The 21736-nt window shown below is 44.1% G+C and overlaps 1 protein-coding gene across 1 annotated transcript; it reads right to left on the bottom strand.

The window, feature by feature from the left end:
* Positions 1–5228: 5228 nt before the first annotated feature.
* On the bottom strand, positions 5229–17966 carry LOC104538849 (signal-induced proliferation-associated 1-like protein 1). The gene is made up of 7 exons (XM_010182202.1): positions 17736–17966; positions 16519–16684; positions 12528–12771; positions 9399–9545; positions 6929–7043; positions 6365–6446; positions 5229–5627 (listed from the first exon to the last, which is right to left on the bottom strand). The coding sequence occupies exons 1-7, from the start codon at positions 17747–17749 to the stop codon at positions 5484–5486; spliced, it is 912 nt and encodes a 303-aa protein (XP_010180504.1). The 5' UTR covers positions 17750–17966; the 3' UTR covers positions 5229–5483.
* Positions 17967–21736: the final 3770 nt, after the last annotated feature.

Genomic DNA, 21736 nt, shown 5'->3' with positions numbered 1-21736 from the left:
GTCCTAGTCCTTGAGCACATCCTAGTTTCAGTCTCTGACTTCTTAGCATGCCAAAAGCTGATGGGTCTCCTTCAGCTGCTGACAGCATCGCCTGCCCAGCAGCTGTGCCCGGCAGCACACGCGTCCTTGCAGGCAGTGCAGGGTGAAGCAGAACCAGGGGGCTCAAGGCAGGCATCGGTTAAAGCATGAGCAGGCGATACCGAGTACAGAAATGAGAAATCTCTAGAAAACATCAGAACTGTACTGGAGGAGGTTGACCAGTGGAGCAAACAAAGCTCAGCACACACCAAGACGCAGGGCCTCCGTCCTGCCAGGCTAAGAGTGGGAAAGCAAAGGTGGGTGCTGTGCTGCTGGCCCCAGGCAGGGGACAGCTCACAGGCTTTCAAGGAGGGTACAGACTCCTGTGTCAGGAGCTCCTGGAGGAACATAGGCAAAATGTAGCCTGCAACTGCTGCCAAGGTCACACATTTCTACTAATTACTCTGACTGATAAAAACTTTTCCATGATGAGGACAGTCATACATTGCCTGGAGACCATGTGGTCTCCATCTTTGGAGGTTTTTCTAAGACCTGACTGGATAAAGTCCTGAGCAACGTGGTCTGACACCAGAGCTGACCCTGCCTCGGTTGGAGGTTGCAGCCCCTGCCCATGCACTTTGGGAAGGCCACGCAGCTTGCTGCAGCACCCCGGATTTACTTGTGGTGGGAGCTCCCACTCAAGTTGTCCATGCTTTGCCATGCCACAGACAGCCCAGCGCACTCTAAATCATTCAGAGACCAAACTTCTGGGAGAAACGCAAGCTGGTAGTGACATACTGAAATCTTCTGGAGGGAGACAGGTCCATGCAAGCACAGAAGTTGGAGAGAGGGACTTGCCTGCTGTGGCCCTGCACACCAAGTGGTACAAAACCCTGCAAGGTCCTCCCTGCAGCCAGCAGTGGTTCCCAGACCTTGGTCTCCAAGTTCAACTCATACAGATGCCTCAGCCTGGCTCCCCTCACACCCAGCTGAAGCTGAAAACTCTGCTTGGGAAAGGGGCTCTTACTGCAGTAAATATTTCTATAAGCTCTTTCCCCTCCAGCTTTGCCTCAAACAGCACAGCAAGGATTTCCTCACCACAGTAATGTCAGGAAGAGGTGAAGGCACCTGTACAAGTCACCTCATCTCATTGCCCAGCTCCTGTCCATAGTAACCACCTCAGCAAAGCTCATGTCTCTGCTCCAAATGCAGTGGTGGAGGAGGAACAGTGCAATCTCTCTTCAGGGAATCCAGTTTTGGATGCTGTACCAGCTGGTAAACAGCAGCCACCTCTGTTCCCCTGCTGTCTGGCAGCAAAGCAAGTTGCTCCCATACAGGCCCAGCACCACACTGAAGTGTCTGCTAGGAGACAGCCAAATGCTTTGAAAGAGAATTTGCTAACGGTCTACTAGGAGACGAGAGGACTACATAAACATTTTAAAAACAGATGAGATAACCCTCCCAGGTTGTGTCTGGTTCACGGGGACCTTTCCCACAAAAGGAAAAGCTGGGGAAAATGCTTCCTCACAATACCCATTCATCGGGCTGGAACACAGCTTCCCACAGAAACAACAGGCTATTGTACAGCCACCACAGTTTCGGAATGAAAGCTGAATGTGTTGCATTTCATCCCCACAGCATTTCTGCCCTAACCCTGTAGCTGGCTCCCGAGTCCCCTTCCCACCAGCCTCTCCCCTCACAATCCCAGCTCCTCTGTGGGATTACCCACACCCTGCTTCACTTCTGAGAGCATCCATCGCGCAAGCTGCAGACCCCTGTGGTCACCCTCCCTGATCTGGGGACTTTGAGAGAAGGCAGCCTTCTGCTGCTGTACCAGCCACCTCTGGCTGTCCAAAACACCGTCACAGGGAGAACAGCACCTTTGCACTGGAACACAGACAAGGAATACAGAACTGTATCCAGGAGTATTCTGCCCCTCTACTCTGCTCTTCTAAGACCCCACCTGAGTACTGCATCCAGCTGTGGGGCCTCCAACATAAGAAGGACATGGAGCTGTTGGAGCAAGTCCAGAGGAGGCCACGAAGATGATCAGAGGGCTGGAGCGCCTCCCTGTCAAGACAGGCTGAGAGAGTTGGGGCTGTTCAGCTTGGAGAAGACTCTGGGGTGACCTTATAGCAACCTTCCAGTACCTAAAGGGGTCCTACAAGAAAGCTGGAGAGGACTTTTTACAAGGGCATTTAGTGGTAGGATGAGGGGTAACTGTTTCAAACTATAAGGGGGTAGATTTAGACTGGATATTAGGAAGAAATCCTTTACTGTGAGGGTGCTGAGACACTGGCCCAGGTTGCCCAGGGAAGCTGTGGATGCCCCCTCCCTGGAGGTGTTCAAGGCCAGGTTGGACAGGGCTTTGAGCAGCCTGGGCTGGTGGAGGTGTCCCTGCCCATGGGATCTTTAAGGTCCCTTCCAACCCAAACCATCCTGTGATTCTATGATAATATAAAAACATCACCTTCTTGGGAAATGGGTGAAATAGAAAGGCAGCCCCTGTAACCCACACTCCTCCCACAGCCACCTGCCTTCTGCTTAGGCCAGTAACTACTCAGGCTGTAAGGAGATGCTGCAAGTTAAATCTTGCCCTGGCCTAGGCTGACCTCGCAGTGTGCACAGCGGAGCATGGCAACCTCTGGTGTGACTTGATTATGAATGTGGGCAGGGGCAACTCCTAGACCTGCAGGAAACTTTCCGCTTCAACTCAGTTACCAGTATCCAATTACAGATGATAAGACATTTAGTCTTCTTCCCAAGATTCAACCTCCATTTTTCAATCAGATGCTTCTATTTGCTCGTGCTGCTTCAGAGCTCTCTCGGTCGGTTAACTTCACTGCTAGAAAGAGATGGATTTTCTTTCCCCAGGCGCCTTTTCTTTTAAGGAGCTGTTCACTGAACCTGGCAGACACTTTCCTGCACACCGACCTAGTTTCACATTTTTGAGCTGTGCAGGATGCTGATCCACTGGGCCAAAAAAAAAAAAGGGGCTGTTCAAAACACATCCAAGGTCATCTCCCAAGTCAGAGGAGGAGATCTGGAAAACAAAACAAACCTCATACCTAATGGTGCATGCTCACAGGTTCCGTTTGGCTCTGGGATGCTGAAAGCTGTGCATGCCTTTGGGTAGATGTGCCAGGTGAGTTCGGTTTTGACCTAAATCGGCTTCAGTTTTTTAAATTAAGTTGAAAAAAATCCTGAAAAAATTATTAAAAAACCACTGCCCCTCTTTTTCCAAGCTTTGAGTCACTGTTAAAGGCAGCAAACCCTTGTAACTGATGGAAGCAAATACATCTGTGCAGTAATACAAGTAAAAAAGTCAAGGCATGAAGTGTGTGTATACTTACCAAGTAATGGCCTTCATAGGGATAAAAAGCAGAAATCTGATGAAGAATGAAACTCTTCTATCACTAAGCACTGAGATAGGTGGTACAAGAGAGCAGGAAGCAATAGGACACTCTAGACTAAAGTCTTAAACAACAAACCCAACAAAATCAGGAGAAAATGGTTTAGAAGAGCCTTTAAAATGAGTTTTATTGTCAGAATTTTACAAGTAGCCTTCATGGCATCATACAAGAAGAACTCTGTTGCAAAACTCTAATAAATAGTCTGCCCCAAGTCCCAAAATATTTTTGAAATAAAATAAAAACCAAACTTAAAAATAAAAGAGAATAAAAGCAAGACTTCAGGATGCTCAGAGATGTTAGCAATATTTCCCATTTACAAATAATATCAGGCATTATATAAATCTCCTTCATACAAGTCATTAAAAAACCCAAGACATTCTAAACCTTTACAAAAGCGCTCCAGAAATAGTTCCAAAGAGATCCATTTCCATGACAAAACATCAGAGGAGAACTCCATGGGGATTAGCATCACAAGTGAAGTTTGATGTTGAAGTGTAGTGTGTACTTGTGTGGAGCAAGATTAAAGAGCATGAAAAAGGGATTTGAAAGGAGTGTGGAAGTTTCTGTGACGTGACTATGCCCAATGATTTTAATCTGTCCACTTGAGAACGTGGTAAAGGGGAGGGAGTGGATGCTCTAGAAGTTAACCCCCAACTGCACTGCACTTTACGCAAGGCAATGCTCGGTCAGGTAGTGACTGGATCCTCGGAAGGGAGTAGAAAAGGTTTCTCAGCACAGTGCACAGTTCAACGCCTGTGCAAACTGTGCCATTTAAAAGCTGCATTCTGACACCCAAAAGGTATTTTCTGGAGAGGTAACACGTTGTGGCAAGTTAGCTGTTCCTTCAAAGAACAAGAAATTAACTTTCCTGGCATGAGGCAGTTTGGGAAATCTCATGCTAGACGGTTTCACTGGGGATTGGGGATTTCAGAGCTCCAATCCTATCCCAGCACTTTGAAAAATACACTTCTCCAATTCACCTTTACATATTCCTCTGTCTACCGTAGCAAAAGGTTTACAAGACCTCTCATGTAATAAACACAAGTTGAAGAAACGATTCTCAAATCGCTGTGATTTGAGAAGTCCAGAGAAATGGAACGGGAGGGCAGGGGCACGGAGATGGTTTGTGTGGATTTTCACGGAAACAGCTCAGGGGAAAGAAATCTTAAATCTCTTTACAACTTCAGCCTAAGTCTTCTGCACATATGCAAGTAACAGATTCCCCTGGGAGGGAAGGGGACGATACTTGAGCGGTACTCAGCATCTCTCAGCCTGCCTGATCGGGTATGAACTGCAGCATGCCTCGTTTTGCTGTTCAGAAAGTGACTTGCAGCCATCGTTTCCACAGGAAGCAAAGGCTACCAGGAATGCTAATGCAACAGATGTGTGATAATACCCCTCACCCATGGCTCACCTCTCTAGTCGCTCTCCAAACGCTGCGATGGCGGTTGTCCTGTACCACACACTATGGCCACGCGTTCTCTGTAACGGATGGGAAGGCAGCACTAGCAATCAAGCGCAAATCGCTAAGGAGACACCTAAAACATTGCATTACATCCCCTTGTCTGTGGCATACTTCAGAAAACAACGTAAGAAGAGCAGTAAAATAAACATTTCTTTCTAATTTCCTAGATGTCATAATATTTGCCAAAGCTGCAAGGAAAAGCAGATTACCTGAAACAGAGAGAAAGGAGTTAATGGAAACAGAGGCGGACGGAACAGCAAGCCTGATCCAGCCTCCAAATCATTTTGTACATAACAGGTAAAGAGACAATGTGCAAAAAATAGACATTCACATTTTAGCAGTTAAACTTTTATTTTACCTTTTTAAAATTATTTACTTTGTGTTTTTTTTTCTACAAAAGGCAGACATTGATTGTTAATCTGCAATCGTTCTGAGTGCACGCAGAGATGCAAAAAAGGGTTATTGGAGGATGGAGGACAGGGAAGTGCTCTGACTATACTTTCACATGTCATGATAAGGTGGCATTAAAGCTTAAGTCCCAGTAATAATATTCATAACAGATAAGTTTCCTTCCCCGTACGCTGTTCTCAGTTCATATCAATTGTGTTGAAAACCCATTCGGTGAACTTCTTCAGTTTCTCAGTCGCGTTCTGGGATTCCTCCTGTAACCTCAAGTTGTCTTCCCGTAAATGTTGCACTTCAGCCTGAAGACTGGCCTTGTCCTCTTTTTCCTTAGGCATGAGGAGAAACACAGATCTTAGTGGAACTTTTAGGTCATGCTTCCTAACTACACAGAGAGGCAAGAATCTCTGAAGAGAGACCATGAGTCTTGTTCTTTTTAAGGGACATTTATGACATTTCATTCCTCACTTTTTGCTTGAATGGACAGGAATTCTTTACATTAAATTGTAACACAGAAGCTGGCTCCCCGGGTGGGAAAATAAAGTTGGGCATGCCCTGTTCTGTACATACAACATGTATGTACAACTGCTGCTGCTTAACTAAACAAGGGATAGGAAATATTCCTGCAAACAGTTCCCCAGCTAAGAGACTTCTCACCTGACCACAGCAGATCCTACTTGGGGCAAGCAGGCAGTAACACCGTACAGGAAGTTTCCACAGTAGAAGTAACGTTTAGATAACTCCCTTTTCCAACATCAGCAGGATGTATTTACATGGACTAACTTCAAGCCTATCCCACTGTCACCTGAATTAGGAGCGGAGGTACTCTGAGAATCAACCTTCCTAATTTAAGCAGAGGAATTCGATGCCTACAAATTCAGACACTCCACCCTAGCCTTGCACAATTAGAAGGATAGCCTGAGAAAAGAAGTAAAGCAATGTCTTCTCATACAAGGCTGAGACTGTCACAGGCTCAGGCATGGCAAAGGAGGATTACACAGATACCAGCACCACCTCTCAGCACTAAATAATCATTCTACAGATTTTCTATAGATTAGAAGTTTACCTTCCGTAAATCCTCTTGCAGCATCTTCAGCAAACCTTCCAGTTGGTCCACTTTAGAAGCAAGAGTTGGAGGAGATTCTTTACTGTGGAAAGCAGAAAACAACACTCAGTACTGATGATTTACCATCTCCACATAGGGCAGCTAACAGCCTCGTCTATACCAAGTGGCTTTAAGTAGGTATGCACTCAGGTACACTAAGAATTCACTAAATGAACAAAAAGCAGCTAACAGAGTGCACATGGAACACATGCAGCACACTAATCAACAGAACAAACCTAACTCATGATGAACTGGAGCCATCCCATCATTCGACTGCTCTCTACTTCTAGTCATTATACGTGCCTTGAATTACCATTGTTGTGGACACATTCGCAAACATCTCAGACAACAAAGAACCTGCAGAAAGGTTCAGCTGTACTGACGAGTCTTCTGTTTTCACTTCCCACTTCATGACAACTGGGGAAGAGTTTGCAAAGCCTGGAGACGGCTTCCAAATAAAGACGTCCCTACTCTTTTTCTCGGTTTGTGGCTGAGGAGGCCTGCGTAGCTGGTGTCTTTACTTACCCTGTGTAAGGCTTTATCTGTGCAGTCAGCTGGTCCTCAGCCTGATCACTACTGGAGGCGGCGCTCACAGGTCTGTGATTTTCATCAGCAGCAGCAAAGAAGGAAGCTCGCTGAACTGGGAAGGCAAACATCCAGAAAAGGCAGCAGTAATGGTTATTTGTTCATGCAGAGCGCAACAGCTCCACTGCAGGATCTCAAAGCAATCCAGTAAGCCTGTCTCAAGCAAGATAAGGTGATGATACAACGTACCAAGATCCACTTGACAGAAGCAAACTGGCATTGCAAGTGTTTGCACCAGGTGCTCCACTGTACTGGATTCACCATGCAAGTACGTGCTCTGTGGATAATGCATCTCCCTCAGGCAAAGCAGCCCTCCAAGAGGGAGATCCTAGAGTGCAAAGCAGGGATACCCTGGTGGCACTCACAGCGTCCACCCAAGGCCAAAGAGAGACAAGAAGTAAAGTTGGAACAGGAGCTGTGCTGAACTTCCTGGGTACAACTGCATGACACCACCCAATAACTCCGTAGACAGAGCTTCCTTCACTCCATAAAGGATCCCTTTATCTGGAGGGAAGAAAAGCTCACTGTGCACAATTTAAATGTGGAAAGTAAAATGACTAATGTAATTTTTCAGAGCTTGAAATTTTTTCCTTACGCCTCAGAAAACGTTTTCAGATTGAGACAGGAAACCTCTTTCCTGCCTTGTGTCTGTGCTTTTTTGTCCTGTGACTGCTCAGATGTCTTAACACATCTCTAAATCACTATCACATGTGGTGTGGCTGTAAGCTACTGCCTACCCCTGTGTCCTAGCACAAACAGTAACATACACATTTTTTGGTTTAATAAATTAACCTCTCTCTGTATTTCAGCTGCTGCTGTTCTCTCACTGTATTAGAACAGTATCGTCATTTTTTTTGCTTGGCAAATTTTTATTCGGTGCTTTCAAGAAGGCTAAAATAAATGTGCCTTGGTATCTGATGATTTTTTTTCTGCTCCTCTCCTTTTTCCTTTGAATGAAAACACTGATGGTTGGTGTAGGTCAGGGATCCAGACAGCTTTTGTTTCGGCCGGCTGCAGATCTCACTATTTGTAACTTTGGGGGCTTGTGCTGAGGACACCAACCAACGATGTAGAAGAGAGGTGTCCAGGATCACAAATCAGAATTGGGGCTGCTTGGTACTTGTAAATCCCTACTGGCACCTGGCAGAGACTAAAGGCTGGGATTATATGGACAGACTGCTGTTCCCTCTCCAATCAAATCTGAATATACTTTTACAGCGGTGAGATGAAGGTGCCAGCCAGCACAGTGCCCCAGCTTTTCTTCACTGAGCTGTCAGTTTGTTACCTTCACCACACTGACTTTGTTCACACTTCTGAAGAGAAACAGGAGTACAAGACTTTATCTACTACAAATTGCTGACCACAGCAAAATGCATTAAAACCTGGGTTTCATCCCTATATGGTGGTGAAAAAGAGATTACTACAAATTTATCTCCTCTTAAGGACTAAGGCTTACTTTGAGTTCTCTTTCCCAAGACTGCAGAGCAGAAATGAAACATGCTAATCCTACAAATTTCTATGGCAATAGAGCAGAGCACAAACATCTTGAACACCAGCTTAAGCACGCACTGTCTTAATGATGTCTATGGCTACTACCAGAGAGCAGCCAAGAAAGCCTTCACAGCCTTCTCCAGCCATGCATAATAATGTCTAAGAGATTCAGGATCAGTGAAAACACCTTCACAAAGGTGGCACAGCATTTATGGAGAGATCAGGAAAATGCACTTGCGTTTAATACGCCTAGAAGACTTTTCCATCACAGCACAGTAACTGTAAGGTAAGCTCCCTTTGGGCTGATGCATATTTAATTTTAAATTCAAATACACCTAGGAGGCTTACACTTGACTTCAGTTTACTAAGCGTCTAGGAGATGGAAAGTGCCACAGGATCAGATACCACTTACGTGCAAGTCTACGTATTCAGAGTATGCAGAGAGATGAATGGCAATGAAAAAGTATAAACCAAGGAGGCGTATTTCCCAAATTACCTCAGCAGCGCACTTCAGCTGCACCACAGAAATCTCTTGCTAGTGCAGTAAGCAAGCAACCGTTAGTGCACTCATGCGCTTTTCCCCTGCTATTTGACTTGACTTCTGCACTGTTGTGCCAGATGTCTTTTCCAGCCTAGCTGTGATGTCTGCAACTGCTCTACACCAAATGAAAAGTAGCCGGTTCCACAGAGCTTTGGCCAAACCATGGCACAGAGGGATTCCAGTGTGAAGAAACAGTACCTGAGTGTTACATGCAAAGCTTTAAGCTGTTAAGGCTTGAGTTGCTATTTCAAAGCTTCAGACTAAGTAGAAACAGTAACAACAAGAAAAGCAGAAGTGAAGATTAAAAAACCCAAACCCCTCCCTTAATGAAGCATGCACCACGAGCAGCTTTCGAGGTGGTGTATTCTGAAAACTTACCTTCAAAAGCTTTGGCAGCATCTACCAAGTTTGACCAGTCCAGATCAGAGGCAGAATCAGGCAATGGCATAAGACCAGGGTCTGGCATGGGCTGCCGTCTTTGCTCCTGGATATCAGTGAGGGAGCTGTCTGAGGCAGAAAACTCTCCTAGAGTAATGCAGAACAAATCATGAGCTCCATTTGAAGAAACAAAACAAAACAAAAACTCCTTTCCTAATACCAACGCATCCCTATTTTTAATTTTGGAACCAGGACTCAGCAGGATGTTTGACCAGCTGCAGTTGACCCGATACAGCATGTTGTTACACGCCAGTTTTCTGAGGCAGGGCTTCTCACCAGGACACCCAGCTCCCTTCTAACCTGCCTGAGTCTGCAACTTTGCACTTCAAAAGCCAGTCTCTGCCTCCCTCCAGCACTGGGGCTGAGGACGATGCTCTTCTGCCCAACAACTCCTGCCTCTGCGCAAGCTGGAGCTACTGCAGAGGGCTCTGCAGCTTGCTGGGGCTTCTCCATTCCCTGGCACCTATTTGCTCCTGTAAAAATACAAAACTTTTTTCCCCTCCTCTCTTTACAATCTCATAAACCAGTGGGAACAGACCAAGGCCTACCAAGATGAATCAGAACAAGAAAACCCTTAAAATTACTTCTAGAGCATTGGACGTCTCTCAGCAGTCCAGTGAAACCTCTTGATCTTTACTGAGAAGTACTCACACCCACCCATAAGTTGGTACAGGGCCTGCTATGGAAAAAACATTGGCAAGCTTGAAAGGAGGATATAAACTCCCTGTAATTTCTGTGCAAACTGGTGCCTAGCTAAGTGAAACACTTGAATTATTGCCACTAATCAGGGAAAGACCAAATTATGAATGAACAATTATCTACTTTATTTCAGTTTATTGGCTGGACAATCAAAAAAACCATGCACTGCTGGTCAGTCAGCACATGTGTAAGCTCAGAAGCAGCAACCACCTCATGCCCTCTGTCGGGGCGTAAGAGTTGTGAAAAACTTGTAGATGGCACTAGAAACACAAGAGATGTGAGGGTGAGAAGATGGGACTGGGCACCTGGGAGGAAGCTGTAGAGAACCCCGGTTTAGTGAAGAACCCACATGGACCAGAGCAGAAAGACAGCGGGATGGGCAGGACACGAGGCCATGGGAACACAAATGTCACTGGTTGTGTTGCTTATTTTTGGCCTTTTCTTTCCCTGATAGTCTAGTAACTATATAACTTCAACAACAAAAATTACTTTCTAATAACTTTAGCTAAATAATATTGCTGCCTGGGAAGCAATGACCAGAGGAGTTACACTGCATTCACTGTTTTGCTCAAAAATCTTGATTTTTTTTTCCTTTTTCTTCTGTCTCTGTGTGTGTTTGCTTTTTATAAATATAAGTTCAGCTTAATATTGACACTGAGGATTCTTGTATTATCGCCCCAAGAGAGGGCAGTTGTTTGGTAAGTTAACATGAAAATATTTACAATTAGGGACAAGATACACAGTACTAGAAGAAAAAAGACTTAAACATTTGAAAACTTACCTGTTTTAAAAGTGAGTTGGGTTGTTAACTAGGACAGCTGAGTAAATAAGATTATATTTAGCTCACTGTTTTCCCTCTTCCAAACAAATGAAGGTGCTCTGGAACGGCTGTTCTTTGTTATTAAGATCTTTGAATTAAGAGAAGTGTGAATAGCTGGAAGCCAACAAATACTTGTGGTATTAAATATCCAGCTCTACTTAATCCTTCTCTCGGCAAAGGCAAGCGTGTGTGGGGAGACAATTCACGTGTCACTCAGATAGCTGGTCCTTTTATCATGCAGCCCTTACGTCTTACAGGGAACGGGAAATCTTGCTGACAAATGTGGAAAGCTTATGTGCTAGGAGGACCAACGGGTTTGGTGTGGAAGAGAACGTGACAGCGGAAGGTTTTGTGGTTTTCTTTTGGGGAAATACAGGCGTCTATACAAAGAGAGACCGAGTGCTGCTTTCTGCTTCCACTCAGATGGCATCCTTAATCTTCTGACCCCAAGCCCTCAGAAGCCAAATCCAGCAGCCAGTTACAAGTGCAACCGAGTCTGCAAAGTTATTTCAGTGCATATAAAAAGCAGAAGTGAAGAGAGCTCGGTTGCCTACCTCTTACACAAGAAACATGTTTTACATAGACAACAGCTCATGAAAATGTCAGGTTCAACACTGCAAACTGATGCCAGACAGATGAAAAGAATTTAAAATAGATTTCTTCAGCAGCCTTCGCTGTCAAATGTGTCCTGTGCATCTAAATACAGATCATGCTTAGGGCCCACTACAGTGAGCTGAGTTTATTGATAGCCTTGTGTTTTCCTCTTCAAACATACTAAAGCGTGAATAAATCGGAGTAGATGTGTACTTCTTCAGAAAACACTGCAGAATTGCACACTGAGAACTAGCTCTATTTCTGGGAAACACATTCAGTCATGAGGTACAGCGGGAACCTGTGAAAATTCCCTTTCTCACCAACTGAAGCATTCACGTGCAGCCACACACAACCTCTCAGATAATCCTACTGAGAACTTGCAGCAAACCCATGGGGGAAGGCCGAGTGCCTTCTTGACAGCAGTTTACCAAGTAACTTTTTCTCGGTAGTTGTTGATGTGTGACTAAAACAAGTACCTCAAGACCTGTAAAATGAATAGAGCAGGGGAATAAATTTAAAAGCTGCTCTCTTGTGTAGTTGTACATCCAAATGTCCGCCAGTAGTTTTCCACATTTACAACACAATTTTCCAAATAGCATTTGGTTCTCATAATCCTGCGCTAAAGGAACTTACACCTGAAGTTGTCACTGGTGGATAACCACACATTTTATTTGCCCATTGGTTCAACTGGTCCAGACGACTCGTGGAAGAAATGATGAAAACTTGTAGCTGATGAGGCAAATTGGCACATCCACATGGCAGCTGCAAGTTATTCAGTCTTATATTGAAGTGGGGGGGTGGGAATCCCATCCTATTTCATATTTTCAGGCGTGTGACTTGACTTTCCTCATTTTAGCAAGATCTAGATGCAAGCAACTAATTGCTGTAACAACCATTTTCCCTTACCATGGTTCACAAAGGGCTCCTCTGAAAGGAGAAACATGGGAAGCACTTACCATGTAGTGACTTCATTCCCAAAGTGTACGATGGTCTCCGTAACGGCAGTGACTTTGGGAGAGAAGGGTAGGTGCTGGTGAACAGTACATCATTTGGCATGGCTTGGTCCAAGAGCGAGGCTCGCGAGGTGAAGAAGTGGTCCCTTTGGCCACTGTAAATACTCTCATCTGACAAAGTCCTTTGCAAGGCACGCCTTGTGGTAGGAGTGCTGGGAAAGGGAGACTGACAGGACAGAGTGTGTGACTACACATTCATAAGAACAGATAGAAAGACATGAGAAAAAAAAAAATCAATAAATGCTTCTAGTCTATGTTGAAATAGGTTTTTAAAACTTTTTAAGAAAACATATGTTAACATAGTATTTTTTTCAGAGCGCACAGGAAAAGACCTAAAGGAATCTGCTATGAGGATTACAACCAGGTAACTTTTTTAGCCTGTCTCACCTTCTACCTTTTAAATACCCTTCACACTTCTCCTGAAGTGGAAATCTCCAACAGCCCTCGTGGACTCTAGAGCTGAGGAGCAGCAGAAATAACGTGTACAGAAACAGAGTGAACACTGCGTAAACCAGAGCTCTCCCTCTGCCCGGAGGAGGCTGCCTTCCTGCAGGCAGAGCACCAGCAAATGCCAATTAATTAATACAGCCTCACATTGCTGAGCAACAAGGAATGCCCACCACGGCTCTGATTCTTCAGGATTTGAATAAAAATGAAGTAAACAGTCCCATGAGTAAGAGAACGTGTGCCTCACCCCCACCATCACCCCAGCTTCCTCCATCCATCAGCTGTGGATGGCCTGGAGTTATGAACCCTCTGGCCAGTGCCAGCGAGCTGCTATCAACAAACACAAAACCATTCCCATCAGCACAGATACTGACTTTCATGAAACCTGTAGCAACCTGTAACTATCTCCAAGACATAGCATTTCTTTATGGTTTGGTTGAAATTTGGTTCAGAGGCTTTCATGGAGAAATGGCAAACAGAAAGGAAGACCTCACCACCCTCATTTGATCTGTAAGCAAGTAGAAACAAAGAGAAATCACAGAAATCACAGAATATGAGGAGTTGAAGGGACCTGGAAAGCTCCCCCAGTGCAACCCCTGCCAGAGCAGGATCACCAGAGCAGTCACACAGGAACACGGCCAGGGCTTTGGGTGTCTGCAGACAAGGAGACTCCACAACCTCTGTGGGCAGCCTGGGCCATGCTCCAGAACCCTCACACTCACAAAGTTTGTCCTCATCTTCAGCTTGAACCTCCTGTGCTCCAGCTTGGGACCACTGCCCCTTGTCCTGGCATTGGACATCCCAGAGCAGAGCCTGGCTCCTTCCTCCTGACACTGCCCTTTCCAAATGGATCCCCAGGAATGAGGGCACCCCTCAGTCTCCTCTGCTCCAAGCTCAAGAGCCCCAGCTCCCTCAGCCGCTCCTCAGCAGGAGATGCTCCACTCCCTCCAGCATCTTTGTGGCCCTGCTGGACTCTTTCAAGCAGTTCCTGTCCTTCTGGACCTGAGGACCAGAACTGGACACAAGATTGCAGCTGTGGTGTGAGCAGGGCAGAGCAGAGGGGCAGGAGAACCTCTCTGCCCTACTAAAAAGAGGAGGTAATACGATTTCCAGGAGTGTGATTAAACAGAGTTGCTCATTTACATGGAAAAAATAGGAAAAAAAGTGTTTAAACAGACGATACTCTATTCCTGTGATCAAAATCCTACACCACAAGGTGGAAGAAGAGCATGGATGTGGGACTATTGGTACTGTACAGTGGAAGACAATCTGTCATGGTTTTTTCCAAAAGATTACAAATTTTAATATTAAAAGACAGCTGCGCGTTTTGGTTTTATGATTAAGGATCAGAAAAAAATTAAGATTACTTTCAAAACCCTGCTACCTTCAAAAGACAAGGAAGGAAAGAGAAGCCGTGTGCCGAGCCAAGTTTCTATTACGTCAGCTTCTCCCTTCTGCGCTGCCTCCCTCAGGACTTGCCCATCACAGCATGACCCCTGCATCTACAGTTAACGGTACAGAAGTGACAGCCTCTGGTACACAGTTGTCACCATGTTACGCTGAGGGACAAGCTGCTATTTTATTCCGAAATTTAAAAGCTCACTCAGCAGGTTCATGTTATGATTCAGGGAAACCTTCCAGTCCTGATCCTGGAGTGGCAAACGAAAAGAGCGAGCTGCTAAGTGAAGCAGTGCTTACTCAAGGGTCACGTAGTCATTTAGTGTTAAAGAATTAGGAGCTGGATCTGCCAGTTATTATCAGGCCTGGAGATTAAAAGGCTGCACAGATATGAACATCTGATGGAGTCGGAACAGAGGCAATAGGAGTAGGAATTGTCTTCAGGTAACAGAGCAGAGGGAGGAGAAGAAAAGAAGGGTGACTTCCCTGAGAAAATGTCATGCATAAGGAGTAGGTAAGGAGATAAGGAAGGCTGGAAGCATAATAAAAAGATGCAGAAGACAAAATCACAGCCTAGAAAAAATTCTGCTGGCAAAGAAAGCCTTTGGCAGCCAGCAGACAGGAAGGAGGAAGATTTTTGGTCTTTGTGAAGGGCATTATCATTCTTTTTATCTTTTTTTTTTTAACTGTCAATAAAATTTATGCTGTATGAGCAACTGTTTTGTAAGATGAAATATAAATCATGCAGTGGGCAGAACTGACAGTTACTTTAAAGTGGCAAAGTTTTGATTTATTGGTGTGATAAAATGTTAGTAACTCGCTGAAATTTATCAGAAGTGCAACGTGAGTTAACACACTTGTCACAGGAAATAAAGACCAGGGTAAGACTTGACTCTCTAACCCAAAGCAGAACCACCAACAGGAGATGTTTTCCTCACCCACATCCCACCCACATCCCACTCCCCTCAGAACTACCACAAACCTCATAAAAAAGATATCTTGCCATTGGCGAGCTGTTTGTTTTTCTCCAGCCTCAGAGGTGACATCTGAAGCAGTCTGTGTACAGAACCTAGCACTTCCAAGTTTTAATAAGCCACTCTGGGTTTTTACAAGCAAAGAAAGAAGCTGCAGCACTCTGTTCTGCATGGTTGCTGTGGAAACCATTTCGGCTCTAGGTGATGAGCCTGAGCTGTTAAGCACAGAGTGTACACGGGGACTGTAGGAATCAAGACGTTCTCTTCAAAACGATGGATTTTTCAAATGAATACATGCACTTGTGTTATTATACACACTTTGAAACACGTCAGGAAATGTTTCTAACTATTCTGTACAGATATTTGCTTAAGTTTAGGGAGCGTTCTTGGTCCTTGTTCAGTATTAGAAGGGACAGAATTCGAAGGACATAAACCCATGCTTTGTTCAAGGAGTTTCAATGCTGCCAACAAGTCACTGCCCAGCGATGCAATCAGGGAAGAGCGATTCAAATCCGTACGACAACACTACAGCATTTCCCAGGAGCCAGCAGTCCTCAATGTTCTTGGCAATTTGGTAAACCAGTTTCTTTAAATTTGCATGCAAAGCTGTAATAATATAGCAGTGACTACAATAACGAAAGCATTCCCCAAAAGTATTTCTCCAGTTGGTAAGTGTGACAAACAGGTAACTTTCTGACCATGATGAGACTTCAAGGAATGCCTTGCATTTTATTTTCCTGCTATAGGTAAGAATAAATAAAGATCCTGAGAAACTCTTGAGTCCAATGCAAAGGCCAACTGAGTAAGCTCTGCTGAATGAACGCTTCAGCTTTGGCTGTTTAGAAAGCCCTCAGCATTTTCGACACAACAATTTTAGCAGTTTATGGCCTTCATCCTTTCCCAAATTCTGATGCGTTTGCTGTATTAGTCGCCTAGGCAGCAATGAATTCAACCTTCAAATTCTTACAAAGCGTGACTTTACACATTTCTATTGTGTAACAACACAGCTAGGACCTGGATCAGAAGAGGACCTGTGCGTTGCTCTTCAAATACCCTCAGATTTCACTGAACTGTGACAAGACATAGCCAGATGACAGATCCTCTCTTTAACATACCTTAAAATTCTTCTGGGATTCAGGTGTTGGGCTATCGAGATCTATCAATTTCTTCAGCTCTTCTTCAACAGTGGACTTGGATGCTCGTTTTGGTGATGCTCGTAGATCTCTTGCTGAAGCCCGCAGCCGAGGGTGGGCCATTTCACTGCCATCGCTCTGGTGACGCCTGAAATGAAAGGGAACAGACGTGTTCAGGTCTCAAAGCCCCGGGCAAGAGGCATGAATGAAACAACAGTTATAGCAGCCTGAAGATTTTCAAATTGAAACCTAGGTATGGGGCACGGAGGAAGGAGTTTCACTAATACAGCAGAGCCTCATCCTAATGAATACCTGCTGAAGCAATAAACCTGTTAAAAAAATCAACGAACAACACACCCAAAGGTTATCACAATACATTTTCCCAGTAAGGGAGTGAATCTATTAAAATAACGTATATTCTGTACAAAACTAGAAAATACAAGTGTCTTCAGTGAGCCCAAAAGCAGCAAATCATTAAGTGTTTTTTAATCTTCTAACTGGCTTTTTATAATGCAATATTCACCATGCTTCACCATCTCAGTTATCGAGATCATCTAGAGATACTGTCCTGGACTCAATAAAAATCATGAAGAATTGAATAAATTACTCTGAAATGGGCTTTCTAAATCACTTGCTTTCCAAGTCATGCTAAACTTAAAGGAGCAATATTTTCGCGAATAAGCCGCTTCTCAATTTCTCTTCCAAACGAGATGGTTGCATATTGTAACAGAGAGATCTTGGCTTGCTTTAAAGCCAGTTACACTGGAGACTGGCAGCAACCTCAGAAAGGGAACATGGAGTGCCACAGAGCAAATGCACAGCGTGCTTGGTACTGCTACATGGAGGAGAGGCTTAAGGAAAACTCAGGCTCTGTGTTAACTGGCTTTTTCATATTTGCTCAAATAGCATTTCGAGTCACCTTTACGAAGTCACAAGGAAAGGAGATGCTTTAATGGGACTGAAATCCATACAGCTCTCTAGAAATGATTACAAAAATATCTTTTACAAGTTAACGGGGTATGAGATTAGCCAACTATCAAATATTTAAGCGTAACTGCAGAACTCTAGATTAGAGATTAAGCTCCAGAGAAGACGACTGAAGTCTTGAGCTCTAGAATACAGAAAAGCATCACAGATCCCAATGCTGCTTTACAATTAAAGCAAATAACCAAACGAAAGAACCAAAAAAGGAGTCTTACTTTCTTGAGTCCATAAACCCCACTGAGTTTATTGTCCCTTCTGGCTTTTTCCATCCGATCAGATACTTGCTAGTAGCACCCTGGCGAGGGTAGAAAGTCCTAGGACCAGATGAGGAGGAGGAGGAGGAGAAAGAAGGTGCGAGCTGGGGAGAAGTAGCAGAGTGAAGCTCTTCTTTAGGTGAGCTTCTGGCACTGGTAAAAACAACCGGGCTGGCAGAGTGTCGTGAGCTCATGGTACTAGGAGAAAAACAGAACAAAGACAAAATTTGCCTCAAATGTCTGCATGTGCACCTTGTTTGACTGTTCTTAAAGCAGAACTCTGGGCACAAGATGTCACTCATCAGCAGTGGGTAGGGTAGCAAAACCAGGTCACTCTTCTTAAGGGCCTTCCATCAGTGTTTCATTATAAACATCTCACACAGTAATGAAAAGTTTTGTAAGCAACCTCTAAGGCTGCAATCTACCACTGTCCCCTCATTACCCTTCACAGATGGGAAATCTATAGAGTCCGTGGTTATTAGGCAGCTTAGAAGTAATACAAGAGATTGCAGCTGAATTAGCAAAGAAGAACCCAAGTCCAGTTTCTGGAATTGCTGGCTGTAGAAGAACACTTATTTTGAAGGAACTTACAACAGGAAACGTCTCTAAGACTCCCCAACAACTCAAAGAAGAAACCCATACATCTCTCAAATCAGGGCTTCCTGGATTCTGCCCGAAAAGCAGACACCATTTGGAAAAAAAGACTCTTACATTGAGAAGTCTGAGCAGGTCTCTAACGTGTATCACAATCTGTCTGGACAGAAGAGTTGGGAGGATCAACTGCAGCTTATTGTTGGAGAAGGGTGGCTTCAGATGGGAGCTACGCTGTAGTTATGCTGATATTCAAATCTGATGCAACTTGCATCGCATCAGGAGCACTAGGGCCTAAGACAGTATTTACTATAACCTTAAAAGGTCAGGCATGTCTAAGTTGTAGGAAAACTTTGTGTACAGCCTTAGTACTGAAATAGCATCACATACTTGGAGACCCGTTTTCTATCAGCTCTCTACACAACTTAAATACATTTTCATCCCTGTATCCAGCACTGCAAGGAAGGAATTTGAAACAGATGGCCCTGCAGGAAAGAACAGTTTCTGACTGAGAAATAAAAATTAGCTGGAAGGCTGAATAAAATCACTGAATAATTTCTTCTTCCTTAGCTTAACAGAAAAATCTTCACCACTCTTTTCACTTCTTGATAAAACAATGCATTTTCATGTCTCTTACTGAAACAGAAAAAGGAATTTAAGGTTAAATTTATGTTGCTACTTAGGAAAACAATCTCACCTACATTCAGCCTTATAGAAGTCAGCTACCTAACCTATGCCACTTGTCTGGTTCCTGCTGTAGTCAACAGAGAAATATCCTCAGGAGGCGATTCTCCTCGTCCTAAATTAGGTGTCTCGGAGACACAGGGAGAACCAATGCTTTGGAGTTTCTCCTCTCTCTCTCGGTTGAGAACAGATGAGAGTCTAAAAACTCACGTTCAACTGCGTTTCATTTTCATGTGGCTCAAGTTAAGCCCCAGCAGTTGAGTAGTGTGGATTTAATGACGAGTCGGAGAGGACCGCAGCCTTCCCACCTCCAGCAGCACTGGCTGCTGCAGCCCGTGCCGCCATCCGGTGTACGTGGGGATGGCTGGGAAGTCTCGCACATCGGGGGCAAGATGCACATATGTATGCACATCAAGTGACAATAATACAGATTTTATACTATGGAATTATTTTTTTCTTCTTCTCTCCATCTGTACATCTGAAAGGCCTCTACAAAAGATGGCAGATTGGGAAAATACAGGAAGAGATTTTTCCTGTCCATCAAACCTGTGCATTTGGCACTGCACATCACAACCTTGGTATTTGTAACGGATGTAAGCAAACATAATTTATAGCAAGAAGGCAGGAAAAAGAGAAAGAGCTAGGGGGAGAGAGTCAGTAAATTTCTCTTCATTCCCCCTTCTCTCTTCCTTTTCAATACTGAAATAAAACTCCTACACATGCTGAGTAAACCAGGCCCATCTGTGAGGCATCACCACCACAAAATCAGAACGCCAAGGTCTGGGCAAGATGCACATCTTCAAAGAAAACATATGGGGCGCTTTTTGTTATTTTTACCGCCTTCTAAATACATTCAAGAAGTAGAGAAGTCTTTTGCTTCAGTGTAGGAAAAGGGCAGTTGTGACCACATTTCCGAATTCTTTAATCCATCAGGTGGTTCTGAAGGAGGTGCTACTTGTAACAAGACGTTTCTTGATTGAAAATAACAATAACCCCTAGATAGGCTGGTAGTGTCGATCCTTAATATTGCTGTGAGAGAGGGGATAAAAGATGCTCTACGTAAAAATCTATATATAAAATGCATATGTATATATAATAGTCATAATATTTTATTATATAGTCAGATTGTACATTTTAAGTATTATTAGTTAAATATTTAATATAATACGTATCATATAATATATGCCAAGAGAAACCTGGCGAATGAGCAAGAAAATTAGCATACAGTTTTAAGCACACTGTTCTGTAAAGCGCACTGCGTATTTTGAGCTGTGGTTTTACAATATCGTATTTTGGGAGTATTCTGCTTCAGGAGCTATGCAGGGAACTGTGGACAGGGCTGAAGCTTTTCATCCTAGGAGTAAACACAGGCAGGTCAATAGGACATGGGCAGATAAATGGATGCAGTTGTTAACTGAGAGCGTATTTGAAGAGCAAAAGGCTTTGGATCAACTCTAGGAAAACTAAATCTGAGCTGGAGCACTATGGCAGTGATGGGGAAGTTATGAGAGTGTTCAACAGCAGGAAGCATGCAGAGGATTCATCACACTGCGACACCTGGACCTCATCTGGAAGCAGTTCAGTCCTCATTCTCAGGACAGACAGAGCCACTGCTGGTCCCCATCTCCCACCTCAATTATTGAGACATCAGGGATTAAATGAAGGAAAAATTCAACTCCTACATGACAATCTGCAAGAATTGCAGATGAGCCATTCATAAGGGTATTCTACAATCATTAAATAATTAGTATTGTAAAATTATTATTAAGAATGAAAAAGATACTTAATTAGAAATAGCCACGATTTTCCTTCTAGTTTTGGTAAGAGGACCATAAAAAACATAGTTTAGGTGGAAATCAAAGTTTGATTTTCTTTTTATTTCGTAGGGAAATTCATGCCATCAGCACATATGGCTTAATTTAATGACATTCAGCTATAATGATTCTGTATAATTACTGGCCTACATAATGCCGTTCTCCTGGGATGCTATGAGAAATCTGCACAATCATCAGGAAGGACTTTGGGAATGGGGGTGGAGAAGAAAAATAAAACCCAGCCAGAAGCTCTGCTGTAAAAGTTAATCACTATAATTTACATTTTGCCACCAGTTCTCAGGTACGAGTTCTTTTATGCGCCATCAAACGGTCTGAACGCTAATTATCACTCCTGTCTTCTATAGACACAAACACTCTAATTTGTGGTTATTTTCTTCTCCTTTGTCACCCAGTTCTTTTTAGGGCCAAATTCCTTTTCTTCTTGCTCAGAAGCGCGACTCTAAAGACATTACAGACATTGTGGCATCCGCAGGCAAAAGGTAAAGAAGCGAGAAGCGACAGAGGATAACAATTTAGGAACGGATAGAGGAGCACACCAATTACGCTGTTGATGGCTCACAAAAAGCTGCCTGCTCAGAACCATCCTTCAGGCTCCCCTCCTTCACCTCCTCGAAGCAGGCAGCTGTGGTTACATTTCGGAAGTGTCAGTTTAAGGAGCCTCCAGCAGCTTGGAGCTGTGCCTCCACAGCAAGAGCTATGGGAGGGCTGGGAGCACACAGCTGGACCGAGGGTTTCCTCAGGTCCTCGCCGCTGTTCAGTGTGCAGCCGCCAGATGAGGACGCCGTGAGAAACAAAAATCAGAGCTTTTTAGCCCAGACTGAGCCTTTGCTTTACTGGGAGTAACCAAACACA

Source organism: Mesitornis unicolor, unplaced genomic scaffold, assembly GCF_000695765.1.
Source record: "Mesitornis unicolor isolate BGI_N332 unplaced genomic scaffold, ASM69576v1 scaffold824, whole genome shotgun sequence".
Taxonomy (NCBI): Eukaryota; Metazoa; Chordata; class Aves; order Mesitornithiformes; family Mesitornithidae; genus Mesitornis; species Mesitornis unicolor.
Note: the sequence above shows the minus strand (reverse complement) of the source record. Positions and strands in the feature narration are given on the sequence as shown.

Bases quoted from the DNA above. Each gene is read 5' to 3' on its own strand.
- LOC104538849 (XM_010182202.1), bottom strand. The intron at 9,546-12,527 runs GTAAGTGCTTCC...GCATTACTCTAG, and splicing joins GGGAATGAAGTCACTACATG to GAGAGTTTTCTGCCTCAGAC. The intron at 7,044-9,398 runs GTAAGTTTTCAG...TTGCCTTCCCAG, and splicing joins TGCTGCCAAAGCTTTTGAAG to TTCAGCGAGCTTCCTTCTTT.